General features: G+C 38.5%; 2 protein-coding genes across 5 annotated transcripts in view; both read left to right on the top strand.

Annotated features, from left to right (window-relative positions):
* The first annotated feature begins 1,962 nt into the window (after nt 1-1,962).
* Nucleotides 1,963-19,633, top strand: part of LOC102694927 (inactive cell surface hyaluronidase CEMIP2-like) — a 50,105-nt gene continuing 32,434 nt past the window's right edge. The window contains exons 1-6 of one of the 4 annotated variants that reach the window (XM_015342919.2): nt 1,963-2,022; nt 4,337-4,590; nt 5,882-6,373; nt 17,358-17,498; nt 17,689-18,247; nt 19,225-19,394. In XM_015342919.2, coding sequence (XP_015198405.2) covers nt 4,395-4,590; nt 5,882-6,373; nt 17,358-17,498; nt 17,689-18,247; nt 19,225-19,394 — 1,558 coding nt within the window. In that variant the 5' untranslated portion in view covers nt 1,963-2,022; nt 4,337-4,394. Of the gene's footprint in view, nt 2,023-4,336; nt 4,591-5,881; nt 6,374-17,183; nt 17,269-17,357; nt 17,499-17,688; nt 18,248-19,224; nt 19,395-19,633 lie in introns of those variants that run through there. The other 3 variants (XM_015342918.2, XM_015342920.2, XM_015342921.2) reach the window with 3 other exon arrangements.
* The window catches only part of LOC102687134 (cell migration inducing hyaluronidase 1), a 75,815-nt gene continuing 72,414 nt past the window's right edge, over nt 16,233-19,633 (top strand). Inside the window, exon 1 of the mRNA XM_006628624.3 lies at nt 16,233-16,583. The gene's annotated coding sequence lies outside the window, so the exon portion shown is untranslated. The remainder of the gene's footprint in view (nt 16,584-19,633) is intronic.

A 19,633-nucleotide genomic window follows, 5' to 3' on the forward strand; every position in this document is an offset into this window, starting at 1 on the left:
AGGTGCTATATGTTCTCTATCTTTTTATCTATAACTGATTATTTTGGAGCAAGACTATGCACAATTCAAACAAGATTTCACAATGAATCAATACGGACACAGGCAGGCTTGAGATGACATAGCCTCTGGAAATCCTTGTCAACCAGCAGGAATCGTCATTTTTAGAACGCTTCTATAAGTTCTACGCTAGTGTTTGACTATGTCTTTGTTAAGCTTCTTAATGTTAAGCAACTGTTAACCTTTCTCTCCTTCAGGAACTTTAAAAATACCTAATGGATAGCTGGTAGTTGTGGTACTTTGAGTAGGTTCTGTTTGGCTCTTGTCTCAAAAACAAATAGCGCTTTACCAAAACTATTTCTTGGTGACATTTTTAAAAAATGATCATCACCAGTTTGAATTTCTCCATCTCTGTTTCATTTCAAATGCTTTTCCCAGCTCTATTAAAGAGAATGTCTCAAGATTGAAATATTTGCTTATTTCACATATTTACTGCATATGCAGACCTCAGGTGTTCCTGCTGCTATTTTGTGTTTTTCATCATACTGTATGCTTATTGTTTTCTGCTCTCAAAGAAAAATGAAAAAATCTGAAGTTGTCTTATTGTTGTGGAAAAACACTTAATACAGTTAAATTTAACCCCCTTTTATTTTATAATTCCATTTTATTGAATTGGTCTTTTAAATATTTTAGATCTTTACACCTAAATCCAGATAGAGGATATCTTAAAGATGTTCAGCAAAGATCTAAGCATACTTGCGTGTATGTGAGTATATGGAAATAAAACCTGGCTTTCTGAAGTGATATTTTGAAGAAAAATATTTGGGTTAATGTTTCAAATAGATTATTTTTAAATGGTATTTTTTTTAAATATAAATCTGCTCATAGTAAACATTCATTATTTAATTTCTGGTGAACCCACTATAGAAACCTGAAACGAACAAATCAGATAAGAAACTATCCCATCAACATCGGTAAGTGAGATGATTGAGATAATGTACAGCATTTTTTTTTAAACTATGGAGGTCCTTAGATTAGTTGCAGATTAATGCTAGTAATGTAATCTTTGCCCATGCATTTGTCTTATGGAGATGACGGATTGCAGTAGATTAGTGTTTCTGGAGTGCATTTCTCTGTGCAAGTTAGGGAATGTGTGCCTGCAGAGCTGAATTAAAGCTTCTCTGCTTTCTTTAAATCTATATTTAGAGCTCTTAGTATAGTATTTGGGTTTGGGTTTTCAGGGCCCATTGGATAACCAAGGCTACATGATCATCAGGATCTTGAAGCTGAAAAGCTCAACTGTTAGAGCCAGTTTTATAAATAGAGCCACTGTGATTTCCTGCTCTGCATCTGAAAGAGCTGGCATTGGGTAAGTAACCTGCTGCTGAATGTAAATGGCTTTAAAAAGTGATTTGGCTGTGCAAGAACTTGCATTTTTCATATATGTAGACTTAATGTCTTAAAGAGTTTTTCCTGGCAAAACAATTGGTTGGCTATTGGAGACTATTGAATGCTGCAGTTTATGTGTTTTGTTCAATCTAATGCTTTTCTGGTTGAAATAATAATGTATTAATGCAAGAGGTGAAAAAAGACTTTACTGCAAACCACAAATTCCTTCTGCTCTTAGAATATGTTCCACATGGATTTAAATACAGTCATTATCCCAGACAGGAATTGCCTTTCAGGAGGAGGGACATACCTCGCTTGAAGAATGCCAGGGGAACTCAGACCTTTCTCTGGCTCTGTCTAGTTACAGGACCCATAGGAGAAAAATTAGGGATGCAGGGAAAACAGGAGTGAGCTCCTGTGTGCTTCACTCTAAGGTTTACCAGTGGTTTGGGAGTTCATTAAACTCAGTGCGATTTGATTTGGCAGGCACTGCATGAGATGTCACGAGTTTTAATGGAAAAAAAAAATTGAAATGTTACCAAGGGTACAGCCTAGGTTTTGAGCAAGAGGAGGAACACGCTTGATAAATATGCAATTCAATTGTTGCACCTTCTGCACATTTTACAGAGGCAAAAGGTGAGTATGACCACTCCTGTGTCATGGATAAATTAATCCTGTTCTCTTTTTAAAACTGCTGTGAATGCTGATGAGAGGTGACATGCATGCATATTCAGATTTCAACTGGAATTGGTTTCTTTCAGCTCAGGTTGGAGGAAAGTGTAAAATTATTGTTTCGGCACTTTGTTTTATTTAATCTTTTTTTCCAGCAACTACTTTAAAGCTTTGGTATGTTGTAATGATGTGTGGAGTGCACTTTTTATGCCCCCAGCCATTCACACAAGCGGAAGTGCTGGGTTACGTGTGAGGTTTAAAATGGCTTCTTTGCATAATCAAATCATGAAAGCACAGCCACTTTCTTGTAGCCGTTATCGTGTAAAAAAAAAGAAATAAACAGATTAAAAAGGATAAAACGTGAAATTATTAATTTATTTATTGTAACTTGAACTAAACACATAGCTTTACTGGAAATGTAGAACTTTGTTTAAAACATTTAATTACTTTAAATCAGTTAGAGATAAACACTTGTTTTTTTTTTGCACACACACCTCAGCACTTACTCTTTATTTTCTACTTTCTACTAGTAGTTGTACATCACTGTATCTTTGTCTTCGATGAAATGAAAAAAAGAAATTGATAGTTTATAGTTTTATAAATTCCCACAGAATAATTCATAAAAGTAAACACTGCAGTTTGTTTTACTAAATGTATTCACAAAACTTCCTCTTGACTTTTTGACTTTGTGTTAAAATGCTCGCTGGTACTCTTTTTCCTTTTTCACTTGCATCAGGTTTGAGACACAGAATTTGAATTCTTTGCAAAGATTATGGAAGCCTATTCTGATAATCCGTGATGGATTCATCTTCACACACAGAGTTTTCAACAGCAACAGCTGGATTTTTTAGGTGCCTTTGCTCTGGAGGCCAAGGATCCTGGGAAACTACAAGGAAATGCTGAAATTATAATAATATACCTGAGTCATTCAGCCCCCAGAGTGTATAAAGGACCATCTCATTTTCCTTCTTTCTCCCATGTGCAGGACACTGAGAAGCCTCTTTCACTGCATTCTGAGTCTGAATACTCAAAACTCTTTCCACACTCCTCATGCCGTTTCATAGGGAGGAAAGAATCCTGAATCGTGAATGTGCATCATCCTCGCCTGCCTAGAACTGCTCAGCATGGCTTGTCCTCAAGCACCTGAGTGACCCTTCCACCCTGTGACCCAGTGAATTAGTACAGGCCTTGAATCACACCACAGGCACAGTGTTTTACACAGTTGTAAAAGCTGTGGATTTCTGGTAGATCATTCTGTATTGACAGGAACTATTAATGCACAGTTAGTGCTGCTCTTCTATTTTAATATAAAAGGAAACTACATGACAAAAATACACAGGTCACCAATTTAAATCATGATTTGTATTAGAGCTAAAAGGTTATCAAATGTTTTTGAGTTTTATATCCCCCTTTCAGGAATTAAGTTGACGGAGGTTTTTTGATGCACAGTATATATATTCATTGGGTTCACAGTAAGTCAGTGGTAATGATTCTGCAATGCTAGTATTAGTTCGTACAGCTAATACAACTTTATGCTGTGCTATAACAGTAATTCCTTGGAAACCTTGACTAATTGCCTAGCCCAGAGTCTGGGATTTTCTTGCCTTTACTTACAGTGAGTAAACAGCAATGCTACATCACTTGAATGCTGCAAATCTTTTTTTTATATATATATATTTTAAAGATGAAACAGGCTCTGTGTATCTGAGGAGTTTTTCCTGTTGGCCCTGTTTTCTGTCATTTTAAGATTATATTTTATACCATGCAAAATGATGTGCCTCAGTTTTGATCAAGTTATATAAATAAAGGTTGAATAAATGTACTATTAATGGTCAATTTATATTAAGGTTCTGTAGAATATTAATAAAGATCCACAGTAGTGGAGGTTCTGTTAAGATTAGTATGTGTATCTATGGATGCTTAATAAATATTCTAAAGAACCTCAGTTTATAGTAAATTGATCTTTAATGGAATATCAATTCAGCTCTTATTCATACAAGTTAATCTAAAATGTTACCATATACTGTGTAGAACAGTCTGTTCCCTCTCTGAGCAGTTCCAAAATAAATAAAGCATAAAAAAGTGGAAAATTATATTCTGCAAATGTGAATAACTCAGTGGTGTATTTCTCACATGTAAAACATTGCATTTTTCGATGTGCTTTGAATATATGTGTAACTTGTGTTCTTTTATAAAAACTCTCATTGTTTTTTTTTTCAAATTTTAGAATCAGAGACACATTTAGAGTAATCTTCCATTTCCTCCCCTTGACCAGCAGGTTTGCCGTTCTGCCTTGCTGAAGGAGTTCTTGTGATGCGTCCCTGAAGCCAAAAAAGATGGGAGTTCTGGATCCAGTCGCTTCTCCCCACAGCGACCTCTGCTCTCCGTGCGGCCTGTGGAAGTCAGAGCGCTCTCAGAAGAATAAGAAGACCCTTGTGTGTAAAACCCCAGGTGCTCCCAGAGCTCTGATCTGCACAGTTCTCATTCTCTGCTCAGTGAGCTGGCAGGGATCCCAGGCTGAAATTCCTGCAGGTTGGTAAGACTCTTTCGGCAATAACACCAACACGAGATTCACAGAAAAATGACTAAGGGTTTGTTTTTAACCTGAAAACGTAGAATCCGAAGTGAAACATGAACTTCAAGAGAAGCTATGAGTGTAGTAATCCTGTTGTGGTCACACTTTCTGCATGAATTAAGTTATTCTTTCTTTGTACTGTATGATTAGTAGCTTATTATTCCAAAGCAAAAAAATAAATATAGTCAAAGTCTGAAGTACAGACATCCTATTTTGAACAAAATGCTGTTCACTATGTGTTTATTAACATCATCTTATAGATTCTTGAATGTTAATTCTTCCTATTATACTATCTGTATATATAGACAAACGTACTGGCACCCTTTTGTCTGAATTTAGGTTAATTCTCTAAACTAGTGTGTTAGGATGAATGAGTTTTCAATGAACTCATAATTCTTGCAAAGCTCGTATCGAATAACACGCGACTAATAAATGTAGTTTAATAGACGTCCATTTCCAGAAAGGTACTTATGCCTGATAAGAGCTGTGGAAGCCCAGAGCTCATCCCAGAGGTCTACACCCTGGACGAGACAGTACACAAAGACAATTTCAAGACACCACTTCACCCAGCCATATGCTAGGTTACATATATGTTGCATGGAAGGACAGCCCATTGAGTAAGAACACGCAAATTCCACACATAAGGTGTCCCAGCCCCAAATTGAACCCAGGACCCAAGAGCTCCCTGGCTGTTTCACTAAGCTCCAATCCATGCAGTGCTTCATAAACAACATTCATTACAAAAACGTAATATGTATTTTTGAAAAACACAGTTAGTGGTGAAGTGTGCTACATGTGTTGTACAATTTGAAACTATAGAGATATTATGAGTATTGGACTTAAAAGGTATTCAGTTTTTTATTTGAAAGCCTATAGCCCATTTCTGGATTTGAAGTGTCAATAATAATTTTAGAAATGAATTGGTCATTCATTGGGTTCTTAGTAAGTCAGTGAGTCAGTGGTGATGACTCTGCAATCCTAATATGAGCATTGCTGGTAGTACAGCTTTTGTCCTGTGCTGTAGCGGTACCATGGAAGTCTTGACCAATATCAGTCAAAAGTTAAACCTGATTTTAAATAACTGTAGAGTTTTGAATGACAGTTTTTTTCCCCCTTCTTTGTGCCCTTCATAATATTAATATATTGTCAAAAAGATTTTAACTGCAAGTATGATTTAAAAAAATGGCACACTCTTCCTTATAACACCAGCGTGTGTTTCCTCTGTTGAGGTGGGTCTTGTAATTCTAGTTGCAGGGGAAGGCGACTGGGATATTGAATCCAGTGGCTCAGTGTTGAGGCACAGCCAGAGGTCAGCCGGCCATGAGCTCCAAAGGAGAGAGACGGAGCAGAACAACAACCTCCGCCAGGGCAAGGAAGGAACTATCTTCGGTGCTAACAGAGGCATGGAAAGGGAAAAGAAAACAAACGCGTCCTGTGAGTCCCTCTTGCGCCTGTCACAACAATACATGCTGGCCAAAGCTTTCAGAAAAACTCTGGCTCTGGATCTGCTGCCCCCATTGAGCTGTGAGGAGTGGCTCTCTGCACACCACAACCCGGTTAACCCTCTGAAACGCGCTCCACTGGCTGACAAGCCGTGGCTTTTTCAGCAGGCCTTGCTCTTCCTGAGGGAAGGAGGCAGGCGGACTTCAGCCCAACAGGCTGAAGTGTTTCCTGCTCTGCAGAAACAACTCATTCAAAGTCCATACAAGCCCTCCTTGAGGCCGATCTTCAAAAACGATGGTAGGTACCTATCTGTCTGAGGAACGTTACACATTTATACACACCCTTCATAAACTGTTCTAATAGAATAAGCAAAGACACCGCAGGTATGCATCAAGATATTCCAATTGTTATGAATCAAATATTTGTTGTAAAAATGTAAGAAAATGAATAGTTCGAAAATAATTGCACACCCAGTGCCTCGCTAAGGTATTCAGACACTTGCTCATTTTTCACTTTTTGTTGCTTTAAAACTGGCAGTCATGACCAGTTTCCATCCATCCATTTTCAGGGTTGAAGGGCAGCAAGAGTTTTCTAGCCAACTAACGGGCACATGGTGGGGTACTCCCTGATTATGATGCCTGTCCAGCGCAGGGCACACACAGACACAAACATGTTCAAACTAGGGCCAGTTTGTGCAGAAGCCAATTAACCTACCACGGTGTCTTTGGACTGTGGAGGGAAACCAGAGCACCCAGAGGAAACCCACGGGACCATGGGGAGAACATACTGTACGAGTTCCACATAGAAAGCTCTGCAGGAATTAAAGGTGTGAGGCAGCAATGCTAACCATTGCAACACCTTTGTCACCTTTGTCGCTGTCATGACACTTTGAGGTAGAAATTAATATTTTATATATACAACATACTCCACACATTCAAAGAAAAAAGAAGTAAATAATTAATATGAAAAAAAATGCCTGTGGATTGGTTAAATGCATTAAGGTGCACAAAATATCCTTAATGTGTCACACAATTACTTGAGTGCAACCTGTCTGTGTGCACTAATAGTGGTTCACATGATTTGTAAGGACCAGTGTCAGGTACCCCATTTCAGAGTCAACCATGAATACCAAGGTGGTTCATAAAACAGCATTATGTTATGGGGTGGCTTCTCACCAGCAGGGAATGGGGATGAGGGGAAATGGAGCAAAATAGGCAAATTTTAGAGGAAAGCCTTGAGCCTTTTCGGCTGGAGAATGACCCAAAACACTTGGCCAAAGCAACACTGAGGACAATGTCCATGAGTGGCTCAAAATCGTGACTTGAATTATATTCTATGGAAACACTTTAAACCTGCTGTCTATAAGAGATCCTGAAACAACCTGAAGGAGCTTGAGCACATTTTTACCACCAGTAATTGGTAAAAAATTGAACCAAGTCAGTGTGCAAAGTTGGTACTTACCCATAAAGACTTTTCAGCTGTTATTGCTGCCAGAGATGCTCCTAATAAATGTTAAGTTAATACAGTAGGTCTGCATACTTATACTATCAACACATTTCAGCTTTTTCTCTTAGGTTTTGCTGACACTTTACTGAAGTGATAAGTAAGGATATTTTTTTACGCTTGGATGTCTTTAGTTTGAGCATTCAGGTTTTGAATATTTTAACTTTACAAAAATGTATGGATCATTCTGTTATCTCACAAAATAGGATACCACAGAAGCAGTCTAAATATTTCTGCAAGGCACTGTATTTCAGTGTTCAGTTTTATTTGTACACTGTAAGTGTTCAAAATAAATGCTGTAAAACTAATCCTCTAATGTTTTTAGTCTTCTGATAGTTTCACAAAGCCTCAGAAAATGTATAGAAGCTTCTGGAATTTATCTATATTGCCACTGGGTATTAAAAGGAGGATGAACACATTTCATTGTGAATCAAAATACTTCACAACTGTGTCATGTTGGGGGAATTGTCAGAGAACTAATCTGTCTGAAGATCTAAGGTAAAATATTATTCACCTCAATAACTCTGGTGTTGGCTAAAGAAATCCATATGACATCCCAGTTTTGACTAAGGTTTCCATCATCTAGATGTTATAGGCTAAAGAAATGTTTGTTAACCCACCAAGAAGGGGATATAAGAAAGTTATACCCAATTGAGTGGACAAAAATTGGTTTGAGCGAATAACTAGCTCTCAGCCGGACCAAAAAAATGAATGTTATCCCTTTCATGGTATTGGTGTTTTTGTTAGAATTGAGGAACAGTTTACCAGAATATTTTTGCCACGAACTGATACCTTTTCTACAGCATGCATCAAGCTCAGTGACACAAAAGTTGAAGGTACTTGAAAGTTAATGATCTAGACTGTCTAGCACAGAACATTTATGGTCTGATGTGAAGAAAGCAGAATACAGATTAAAGATTATAGATAACGTGCAAACTTTGCAACTTGATGAAGGTAGACATGTTCTGTAAGGAGACATGATTGATTGTTCCTCATGATTAGTTGAAGAACCCATTAGACAGCAACAGGAAGCTCCTCTTCAAGGTTATCAGAGCTACGGGAGAGTTTGCAAATACTGATTGCTGGAGTATTCATAAAGTTGATCATGATTTTAGAAATAGAACTAGTTTTGACAAATTATTTCTTTTTACAAACCATATTGAAAATCATTCAAATCTTCATATTTAGATGTGTTTTTCTATGAAATAATATTGATTCTACCTAGTTTGCCTTGACAAATGAACTTTTAGGCACAGTTCATAAAGGGGATGAATGAATTTGGATTTGGAAACTTCTCTGGCATTCTAAACAGCAAGTGCAACTGAATTAAAATGACTGAAATTTGCCCACGAAATTCACATAATTAGCACTTTTTTAATTCAAATTATTTAACTTTTTATTTTTTCAATATAGAAATGTTTGGACCCAATTACATAACAACTAAAGCACATTTTTGTAAAAGTCTTTCTCACACTGGCACAAATTCATACCATTTGTACAAATAGAACTGGAATTTGGATAAATAAGCAAAGGGAATATAAATATACTTTCTTTGAGAATGCAGAAAGGAAGATGTTTACCTGTCTGTCCCAGCCAATAGAAGCAAAGGCCAGCATTTCTGCTGGGGCAGTCCAGTTCCAGGAAAAACAATGCTAATTCCAGATGTAAGCACTTTGGTAAATAATCTCATAGTCCTCAGATCAGTTCACTGTCATTTTCTATCTGTTTCATTTCTGATTTTCATAAATACATTATTGTTTGCTGTTATTGTTGTTAAATGCATATTAGCTACAACCTGCATTGGCTTCACTTTACACATTTTTAAGAAGATCCATGACTAAGGTAGTGTATCATGCCAGATTGCCTCTGAGCTTTGTGCTGTTAGGTTACCTTGCTATCCTTGGTTACCTCGCTCGATTACTTGTTAAATTACACACAGGCAGCCCAGGCTACTGTGGCATACAGGCACAGCCTGCGGCTTCAGCAGGCTGTGAACATTAACTGTGTTTTATGTTTGGGGCTGGAGGCTTTTGTTCACCTGCGGGTTTTGGGTACAATCAGGTTTAGAGGCAGCGTTGTCTTTTGAGTGAATGTGAAACTCTAAAAGAAAACTATAATGCAGTGCAGAAAAATTCCAACACACGATGTGTCCTATTTAGGAGCTTAAAAATAAGGAACTACATTAAAATACGTTTCCATAATGAGAAGAGAAAACACTTCTACTTGCCTTTAACTGAGTTCCAGTTCTACAGAGTGAATTGATTAAGAGGCTGTCTTAGCCTGAAACTGCCAGGCATGTAAAACGACAGTCTGGCAGGTGAGATGAAATAGGATGCCAATAAACACACCAGCAGTGCTCCTGGTGCAAAGAAACTAATCAGGACTGTCAGGGATTGTCTAAAACCTGGCATATGTCCCAGCAGACCAAGTGACCAGACACAACAAGTAGATAATAAATGAAATTATAGCAGGTAGGTCGCATACAAATTTGCACGGGCTAGACAGAGACGAACAAAGCTTAAGACACCTGCATTCTTTGAAACACAAGCTACTGTATCCATTTTTAATACATGGATTTTAATACAAACACAGATGAAACTACATGGAAGTGCATTTCTAACTAAGAGCTGCACTTGGCACATCTTTATGCAAACAGTTGTGGGAGTGTGAAACAAGCTACCCAGTCATATTGTTGAAACCAAAACCCTGGCTTTCATTAAGAAATGGGTAGATGACTGAAATGGCTGAGATCCTCAGATCAATAAGATACTAACTACCACACAGGCTACATGTGCCAAATGGTCTCCTCTCATGGGTGACTGTATTTTATTCTGTACAGAATTATAATGGGCAAATCCTCTTAAAACACAAAGGGGAGTTTAGCTTAGCCATTGCAGTACTTTAGTGAAACGCCTTGAAGTACACCAGAATTGTTACTTTAGGATCTAGATCTGCATCCAGATCCAGAAATAGGACACGTTTGTGCCATTCATTGTTTTTAATACTTGAGGTATTCTTTAGGTTACGGTGTCGAGAAAAGGTTTCTGAATCACTTAGGATTTTCACATTTGAAACCTGAAATGTTATGAGATCTTATCTAAATCTTAATAATAAATAAATTTAACCTGATGAAACAAATGACACAAACCATGACACAATTTCAACATTTATATATATCTTCAAATGATGGAACATTCAATATCTATGTGTGCCAATGTTTGTAAACCTTTCGATTCAGTATCTGGTGGCACCCTGTTGAGCAGCATTGACTGTAACTGAAACATTCCTGTAGCTGTTGATCAGTCTCTGATATCATTTTTGAGGAATTTCAGCCCTTTCCTGCTTACAGAACTCCTTCAGCTCTGTTACATTTGAGTACCACTTTGCATGGACAGCTGTCTTCAGGGCCTGCCACAGCATTTCGATGGGGGTTAGGTCCAGATTTTGACTAGGCTGTTAAGAAATGGGGATTTTCTTCTTCTGCAGCCATTCTTTTGTAGATCTGCCTGTATATTTAGGATCATTGTCTTACTGCAAGTCCCTCTTTCATTTCAGCTTCAGGTCACAGATGGATGACCTGAGATTCTCTTCTAGAATCTTTTGATACAATACAGACTCATGGCTGTATCAATGATATCAAGGCTTCCAGCTAAGCAGCCCCAAACCAGCACACTTGTACTACTATGCTTGAGGGTAGGGATACGTTCTTCAGTCTGAAAGCAGTGTTTTGTTATTGTGAAACATCGTGTTTCTCATTGAAACCAAAGAGTTCTGCTTTTGACTCTGTCCATAAAAAAGCATTGTGGATCACCTGCGTGCTCTTTTGCAAATGTTAGACAGATAGCAATGTTCTTTCTGGATAACAGTGACTTTCTCCTTGTTATCCTTCCATAAACATCATTCTGTTTCAGTCTTTTTTTGATATGTGAGTCCCGAACAGTCACATAATACGAGAGTGGCCTGCAGTTCCCTGGATGTTACCCTGTGGTTTTTTCTAACTTCCTTGATGATTTTCTGGTTTGTTCGTAGAGAGATTTTGGTAGGACAACCGCTCCTAGGTAGAGCCCTGTGGTCTTGAACTTTCTCCATTTGTAGTCTATCTGTTGCACAGTAGAATGGTGAATTTCCAAATTCCTAGAAATGTTTTTGTGACATTTTCCAGGCTGATGAGCATCAATATCTCTTTTTCTGAGGTCCTCACATATTTCCTTAGATCGTGGAATGACTTGTTTCCACACACCTGTATGGTGAAGACCAAACTCATGTTTCTGATCTTTATGTAGGGTGGGGTCTTCCAGCCTCAGCCCCCAAGATCTACCTTGTTATTTAAACACCTGATAGTAAAGTCTCAGGAAAAGCTCTGGGGATATACAGCAAGTGGACAAGATGACTACAGGAATGTATTACTTCTGGTGACCTCAAAGTTTCAGCTCTTAGGGCAGCTAGAAGTTCAGCTCAGACTCAACTGCTGACCACCCCCTTATCTCATCAAAAAGTGGAGGAGGCTCAAATCCTTATTTTGTTGGGTCCCTGCAGGCACCTTTCAATTAGCACCTGATTCAGACATGACTTTATATCGTACCCAATTAATTAGTTATGTTAGGTTATAAAGCTATGGGATTTAATAAAATCAGAAATTAATACAGAACTTAAGGGGTTGACTCCCACGGCCAAGATGATAAGCTGAAAGAATTACCTCATCACTGTTGGGTTTTTCAACCACATAATTACCAATCACACAAACTACCTCAGGCTACTGCTTGAGAACACGTCAGCCAACTGAAGGAATTGTAGGAATTGCTGAAGGAATTGCTTCTCTGAAGGAATAGTGGACAGTTTTATGAATGTATCAGATTCAATTTAAGTACAACATCATCTCTTGCCCTTTCAGGCACATGCAGAAACAACTGTTAATAGCCTAATTTTTTTCTATGATTAAACAAATTATGCTATGGTTTATGTTGCAGAAAAATCTGCATTTCAGTAATACATAGAATGTGTAGACCTCAGCTCTAGGTTACAGTTGATTAGTGGAAATATATGTGTATTCCATGTGATATATTAATTTTCCAGCTACTGATATATTTTATCATAGACAAACTCAGATTACAAAGCTTCTCTTAGGTGATCATCTATTCCAGGTGATGTGCCTAGTGAAGCAGAATCGATTCTAATTTGTGCTGTCATTATTTTTTTTATTTAAGAAGCACAGTTTTTATCCTTGAGCTAAGATTACACTCAAAAGATACATGTCTTGCAGCTGTACTGAATTCTGATCAGAATGGACTCATGGGGCTACGTGGAGAAGGCTTTGCTCCATTAGCCATTTACTTTTCTTGTGTTTGTTAATCCTCTATTTTCTTATCATCTGAAAGCACAACTGGTTTACTTGCTGTACACGAATCTAGATTTTCTGGTCAATTAATCTTGTCTTCATTGACTGTCGCCTGAATTCTGTTAATGGTATATGAATAACATCAGCTCACACCTGAAGAACGAAACGTTGTTTTCTTTCTTATCTTTTCAGCATGGAATAAACCTTTTACTTGTTCCTTATGAATAACATCTCTTTTTTCCTTAAATACAATTTCTAGAATACCATCAGGCCATCAGGACTGGTTAATCTCAAGTGTTCCTAGTACCTGTGTGTCTTCCACTTTTTTGCTAATGCAGTCTAATACAGGACTTTATCTTTGTTCAGTCTGGGCCATATTGTCTTCACTGGCATATATTTGAGTGAAACATTTATTTAACACATTAGCCTTCATCTTTTCATCATGTAGAGGTTACCCATTATTATCTCTTTTACAGATCTCCTTTACAAATGTTTTCTAATACTGAAACAACTTCATTATACTGTCTGTTCTTGGCCTTCACCTTATCCTTTTGACCTGTTTTTACTATTTCTTGTCCTCCAGTTCTTTAACTTTTAAAATAATGCCATGAGTTTTCCCCTTTTCCTTGTTTCTCTTTTCCCTCTCTTCTGTATATTATTTTCCTGATTAATTTATTAAACCATTTGGGCCACTGCATTCTAGCCTTTGATTTTCTTACTCTTGGAACAAAACTGTTGTGTATTTGACATTGAATACCTTTAAAGTGTTGCTATCCATTCTCCACTGATTCCACAGCTATCCTGTGACTTTTAAATTCTTTTAAACAGTTTGATTTAAACAGTTTGATTCCTTTAGAGTCATACAATGAAATTGTAAACAGTAGTAAAGCATCCCACATTATGGTCACTTTCCCGAGTGGTTCTCTGTCCTGTTGTCCTCACTCTGTATTGCTTATTGGAAAATCCCCTCTCAATAGAAGCAATCCCTCTAGGAACTGCTCTGACAAGCTGAGTAAGACAGTAGTCACGTCTGCTAGCACAGCTTCGTTTTGTGACATCCTTAATAATTACTCCCCCAATATATCTTCAATATAATTCAAGAAAAATGAAAATCTCCCATTATAACAACATTTTCCTTTACACACACATTTCTGATTTCATTATATAGGACTGCATAAAAAGAAACTGAATGTGGTGGTCTATAACATACTCCTCACACTGTGCCCCGTGAAGGTTTTTTTTGTGTGTCTGACACACATGAATTTGAAAACCTTTGACTGCTCTAGGCTATGTTACAGTGCATGAAACCTCTTTTTGATATACAGTACAGTATAGTGCTGTCCTTCCTTTTGTTTTGACAATGTTATAATGCACTTACTGCATTGTTGTGGTAAACAATGACTACAACCTTTGCCCACAAGGCTCACTGGATTCAGTTAGCTATCCCCAAAAAAGTCACCTCCTTACCACACATTTTCGCCACCAGCACAAATATGAATATTGTACCCTCTACAGAATCAGAGCTAAAAGCATTGCATGATGACCTTCAAATGCAGTTTGAAGTTTCAAATAAACAATAAAACATTCGGAACATCTCACTTATAATGCAATCTGTGTACATCTGTCTAGAATGTAAGGCAGTATCACTGTGCTATGGAATGCCATTGCGTCACTAAATAATCTACCAATTTAAACCACCATGATTACTTCTTACCGGCTCCCTCACCCTCTCCTGTTTAAATAAGACAACACGCTCAAGGTCCTAGTCGGATCTACATTTATGATAAGGGCGGCCTCTATGGGTCATAACTGGAATTTTATCCCTATTTGTATTTTAAATTACTGTACAGTACATACAGTTGTACCATGTCGTAAAACTATCTTCTATATAATATTTGAAACAAAACTTACTTAAGGATATTATTACAAGTATTTCTTTTTAAATCATTTTCAGAAGATTGACTCAGATGCACTAGAGCGGATTCAGAGAACGTCACTATATGTTTCACTATATTAAAAACAATGATAAAAAAATCTATTGTACTATTTCATGTGGAAATTAACAGCTAATCTGATATGAGCTGCAGTCTTATTCCATAGCGACCATTTTAATCACCGAATAAAATGTCATAACCTGTAAGACTTCTGTATTCCAGCCTGTTCATTAGAAACAGGTGCTGACTCAGAACTGGAAAGACTACGTTTCTTTCCTTGATTAATTGAAGGAAAATTACCTGGACTGAGAAATGAACTAACATGCGTGTTACCTTCTCAGCAAATTAACAATAACAAGAATCCTAATTTGTCAGAACCGAAAGAACTAAGTGAGTAATATGAGATTAGCACATTGAAGTTCAAAGAAAGAATTTAGAATAACGACAATCATAAAAGCTGTCTTTGATATTTTATGAACGTTTGAACTTTCAAACACTGCAATTCTGTTTTCAAAACACACAGAGCCAATATACCGAATCCGAACGAATAAAAACGCATTTCAGGATTTTCCTGTCAATTGTTGTACGTTTGGACTTTTAACAGTATGTGATTTATTATCAGGATTCGCGAAACATAAAAAGATCATAGGTATTTTTACACGAGGGGTAACATATAATTATTAAAATCATGGATCAGTAGCGTATCAAGGTCCGATATACAGCTGTATTCAGTACTGTGGTAAATTTCAACCTTAGATTCAGAGCAATAATGAACTTGAATCAATTGGGATAGCTCTGTACTCTGTTGATAAGTAACTATAGCGTAATGTTCCCCGCGTCTTCAGTGATCAGGCAAACACTTGAATACTGAACCCGTAATATATTCTTTGCGATTAAAAAACCCCTGTGTTTTTCAAACTAAAAGAAAAACTTGGTAATCAGCGATTTTGGTGGTTGTGAAGATGAACACAATTCTGACATTAATTGTATAAATTTCATGTTAGCAGATTTGTACTAAACCGTGAAGATACTGTACGTAGCCGTCGTAGAGATGTCGGTAAATTGCAAAGTGATAAACAGCACTGAAGTCCATGTAGGAATTCGCCGTTAGTTCATAGGTATTCAGCTATTTGTTGTTAGAAGGCACCGTCTTGATGTATTTGTTATTTCGTGGATAGCTGGTTACACTTCATGAACAACTTTGTGCTCTTCTGCATGACAACCGTTCTACACCTTTCTGTGCATTCGGTCTTTGTAGCCTTGTAAAGACAAAGTGCTTATTACACTAAATTAGGGGTAAAGACAGAAATATGCTCAGTATGAGGAACACCCCGCTGGCCAATCGGCGCGCGGCGGGGAGGAGGTTCTCTCCCGGCTGTTGTAAACAGAGTCTGTCCCTGTGCCAACCTGGAGCGGGGAGATCAGTATAAATAAGAGGACCTGCGCTCGGTCCTTACAAAAAGAGCTTCCCAGTCTCAGTCTCTTTATATTGCAACTAGAACGGAACAAGACAACCCGTATTTTGAAAAGTCGACGTAGGTTTGGTTGGAGTCCTTGTCCCTTTTTTTTTTTTGGATTTGAAGCAACTCAAGTAACATCTATCTTTTCGCATCGCCCCGGCAAGCGGTGCGCTCTTGGTCTCAGAGCCACAGGTGTACAGTATTTACAAGAAGAGAAGAATTGTGACATTTTGTCGGTGCCCTGGACAGTACAGGAGGGAGGCTCCGCTGTCTCGGTAAGAAAGCGGGAGAGGTGCAAGTGTTTGTGTTTAAGTGCAGAATGGTTCATTTACCAGGTGTGCCTTAACGTGAACGTGGTTATCTAAACTGCTCTCTTTCTATCCAGGCTGTTCTGTCACTGATGGTATTGTTACTGTATAGTCGTGTAAAACACTGATAGATGCAGTAACGCTGCCTTGTCATGATCACTGTTACATCAAACAAAATGCATATACGCCGTCGAATGGGTTAAGGTTTGCAAGTATTATGAATGAATGATAAAAAAAAGAATGTTACTTTTCTGTGGAAGGGTAATTTGAGGTTAAGGTTTCGCTCGGGGTTTCGTGGCAACATCTTACGTTGTGTGTCGGGGACAAGTTCCAAATAGGAAATGCTCTGTGGTCGCAACTGTGCTTTGAAAATACTGTTCAATACTGACGTTTCGCGTGATTGTTTTGGACAGTTTTGAGGTTCCCCTCCTACTTCGTTTAAACGCAATATTTTGTCCGATCGTGACTCAACACGTATGTAGTCCTGCCTCCAGTTCTCCGGGGGGCATTTTCTTGCGCCGCTGAACCGGTACAGTACAGGCGCGCGCCTGATTGCCCCCAAGCTACGGGGGCATCAAGTGCAGGGCTCTAGAGCAGCCAGCAAGCCCAGCCAGCAACGTGGAGCGAAAAACTTCAGAGTGCATGTCCGAAGGTTTGTATGTTACCTTATATTTTTTGCTATTTGATTCAATGCAAGCACCGAACAGCACAGTATAGTATTAATTGAGGAGTTTGTTTCAGACAGATGCCCCGATAAGAACCCTTATCTGCTGAGTTGGCGCCCTGGACATGACGGAAGCAGGAAAGTTGTGATTGGAGCTGGTTTATTCCTTAAATTGGAATCTTCTGCCACTGTCCACTCTATTGTGATAGAGGGTGGAGGTAAGTCTGGGCAGTTTTGTTTGTGCTTTCTTATTCTTAAAAATGAAGCAAAGATCTGAATCACGTTTAATGTTCTGTCTGCATGCCATCAGGGGCTAGGTATGAATACAGTATATTACACTGAAACAATACAGCTTATGTATTTCCTGGTATCAATTCAAACACCAGGTCATTTGTTTATTTATTTAAGGGGTACTGGTGTTTGCTGACAACCCAGAAGACAGTATCATTCTGAGAACAAGGTACATTCTCATTAGGGATGGTGGCGTGTTGCACATTGGTTCAGAAAAGTGTCCCTACAATGGTTCTGCCACTATTTCCCTGTACGGGATGTCTACAGAAGGCTTGACTGTTGAGAACTTCGGTGGGAAGTTCATCGGAGTTGACAAGGGTGGAACACTGGAGATGCATGGGAAAAAACCTCTTTCATGGACTTTATTGGCAAGAACACTGCACCCGATGGGTCTGCAACACGGCCCGTATCAATTTGAGAGGTACTGGGGAAGCAGGGGTATAAATGTCAGGGTGGTGGATGATGGAACGGGTCAAGTCTTGTCTTCCGAGCGCTTCGACACTCACATGATGGCGAACGAAAGCAGAAGACTGAAGGAGTTCCTCAGTAACCAGCCTGCGGGAGTGATTCTGGCAATGGCAGTAGGAGACTCTGCTGCCAAGAGCTTGTCCCTTGAGGCCAGGGAATACATCCTTGAAGTTTTGGGAAGTAAATTCATTAAGCACCTCGGGTACAGGTAAGGCTGAAAATTTCTCTTTTGTTCCTTGGTGATTTGCCCTCTTCAGTAACCAGATGCATTTACTGATGCATTTTTTTTTTTGTCTGAGTTCAAATCAGATTTGGATTATTGGAAAAAACTAATCATTAGTGAATAAGAAAAGTAGTCTCTATGTCTTGTGTACTCATGTGGCTTGTTTTCACTTTACCATGGACAGCTCCATGTTAGTAAAATGGTTTCTTCAAATGCATGCTTCATTTCCCACCGTGTGCTATAAAGCTGAAATAAGCGAAGGGATCCCTGGCTGTTTAAGCAGAAAAAAACTATCTCACGAAAATGAATAATAGACAAGGGCTTTATAAGACAGAAACCTGTGCAAGGGCTTTTTAAATTGAAAACAGTTAACAAGAAGATTTTATCATGTAAAAACAAGAGAGGTTTCCTATCTCCTACTGAGTAAAAACCTGATTAATTCAAGTAATTTTGTGTGTTTTCTACATTTTTGCAAATACCTTCCAGGCTGATCTAAAATAAATACTTCCCTTCTGGTTGTTTTCTTGATCTCTTCTGTGAGCTGGTGCATTTCTTTGCTGGCACTGTATTATGCACCTGCCTTCAGATTCCGCAAATAATGGTACGTTTCTTTTGTGCAAGAACAGGGCCCTGTGCCAGCAGTGTTCCAGACTTCTCCCTTATAAAAACAATGACAATCTCGTTTGCCAGGATGTACTGTATAGCTGAAGTCAGGAAGCCATACATATATTTAACAATGCAAATCACAGGGTTTACTGTTCTCCTGTGAGCCTGCCTGTCAGTGAGCTGGATGGGATCGTGGTGAAATAATAACCCACTAGCCTTCTGGTCAGCCTGCCTTGATCCAATATTTGCAGAGGCCATTCATCAGTGAGGTGACCATGTCTTTGTCCAGCCTGTACATTTGTGTTTCATGGGAAGTAAAGACGCAGAGAGTGCTGAATGTCATTTCTTTCCCTTAGGCAGCCCTGGGCACTAGTAGGTACACTTCGAGGGGGGCCTTTCTCAACGACAGAGAACCGGAGGCCCTATACAATGAGTGGAACCACTGGTGCTGCTATAGCTAGGAGAGAATTTCAGACATATGATGGGACTCGCTTCACAGTCACTGCCTATAGTGAATGGGTAAAAGGTTTAGTGTCCCTGTTCTATTGGAATATGACATTTTATGTTTGCTTGCCTGCAATTGTCAGAAAACTTATCAGATCAAGCTATATATTTTTTTCATGCTATATTAGATAAAGATCTTTGTTGTTTTATCTTAATAGTTAATTTGCTCTGAAAACCAGCAGTGCAGATGATAAACAGCTAAGAATCAGTTGTGCAAGAGAAAGGGACAATGACAAATGGAGTCATTTTCAACAACCCTGA

Source organism: Lepisosteus oculatus, chromosome 5 (assembly GCF_040954835.1).
Source record: "Lepisosteus oculatus isolate fLepOcu1 chromosome 5, fLepOcu1.hap2, whole genome shotgun sequence".
In the NCBI taxonomy this organism is placed as follows: domain Eukaryota; kingdom Metazoa; phylum Chordata; class Actinopteri; order Semionotiformes; family Lepisosteidae; genus Lepisosteus; species Lepisosteus oculatus.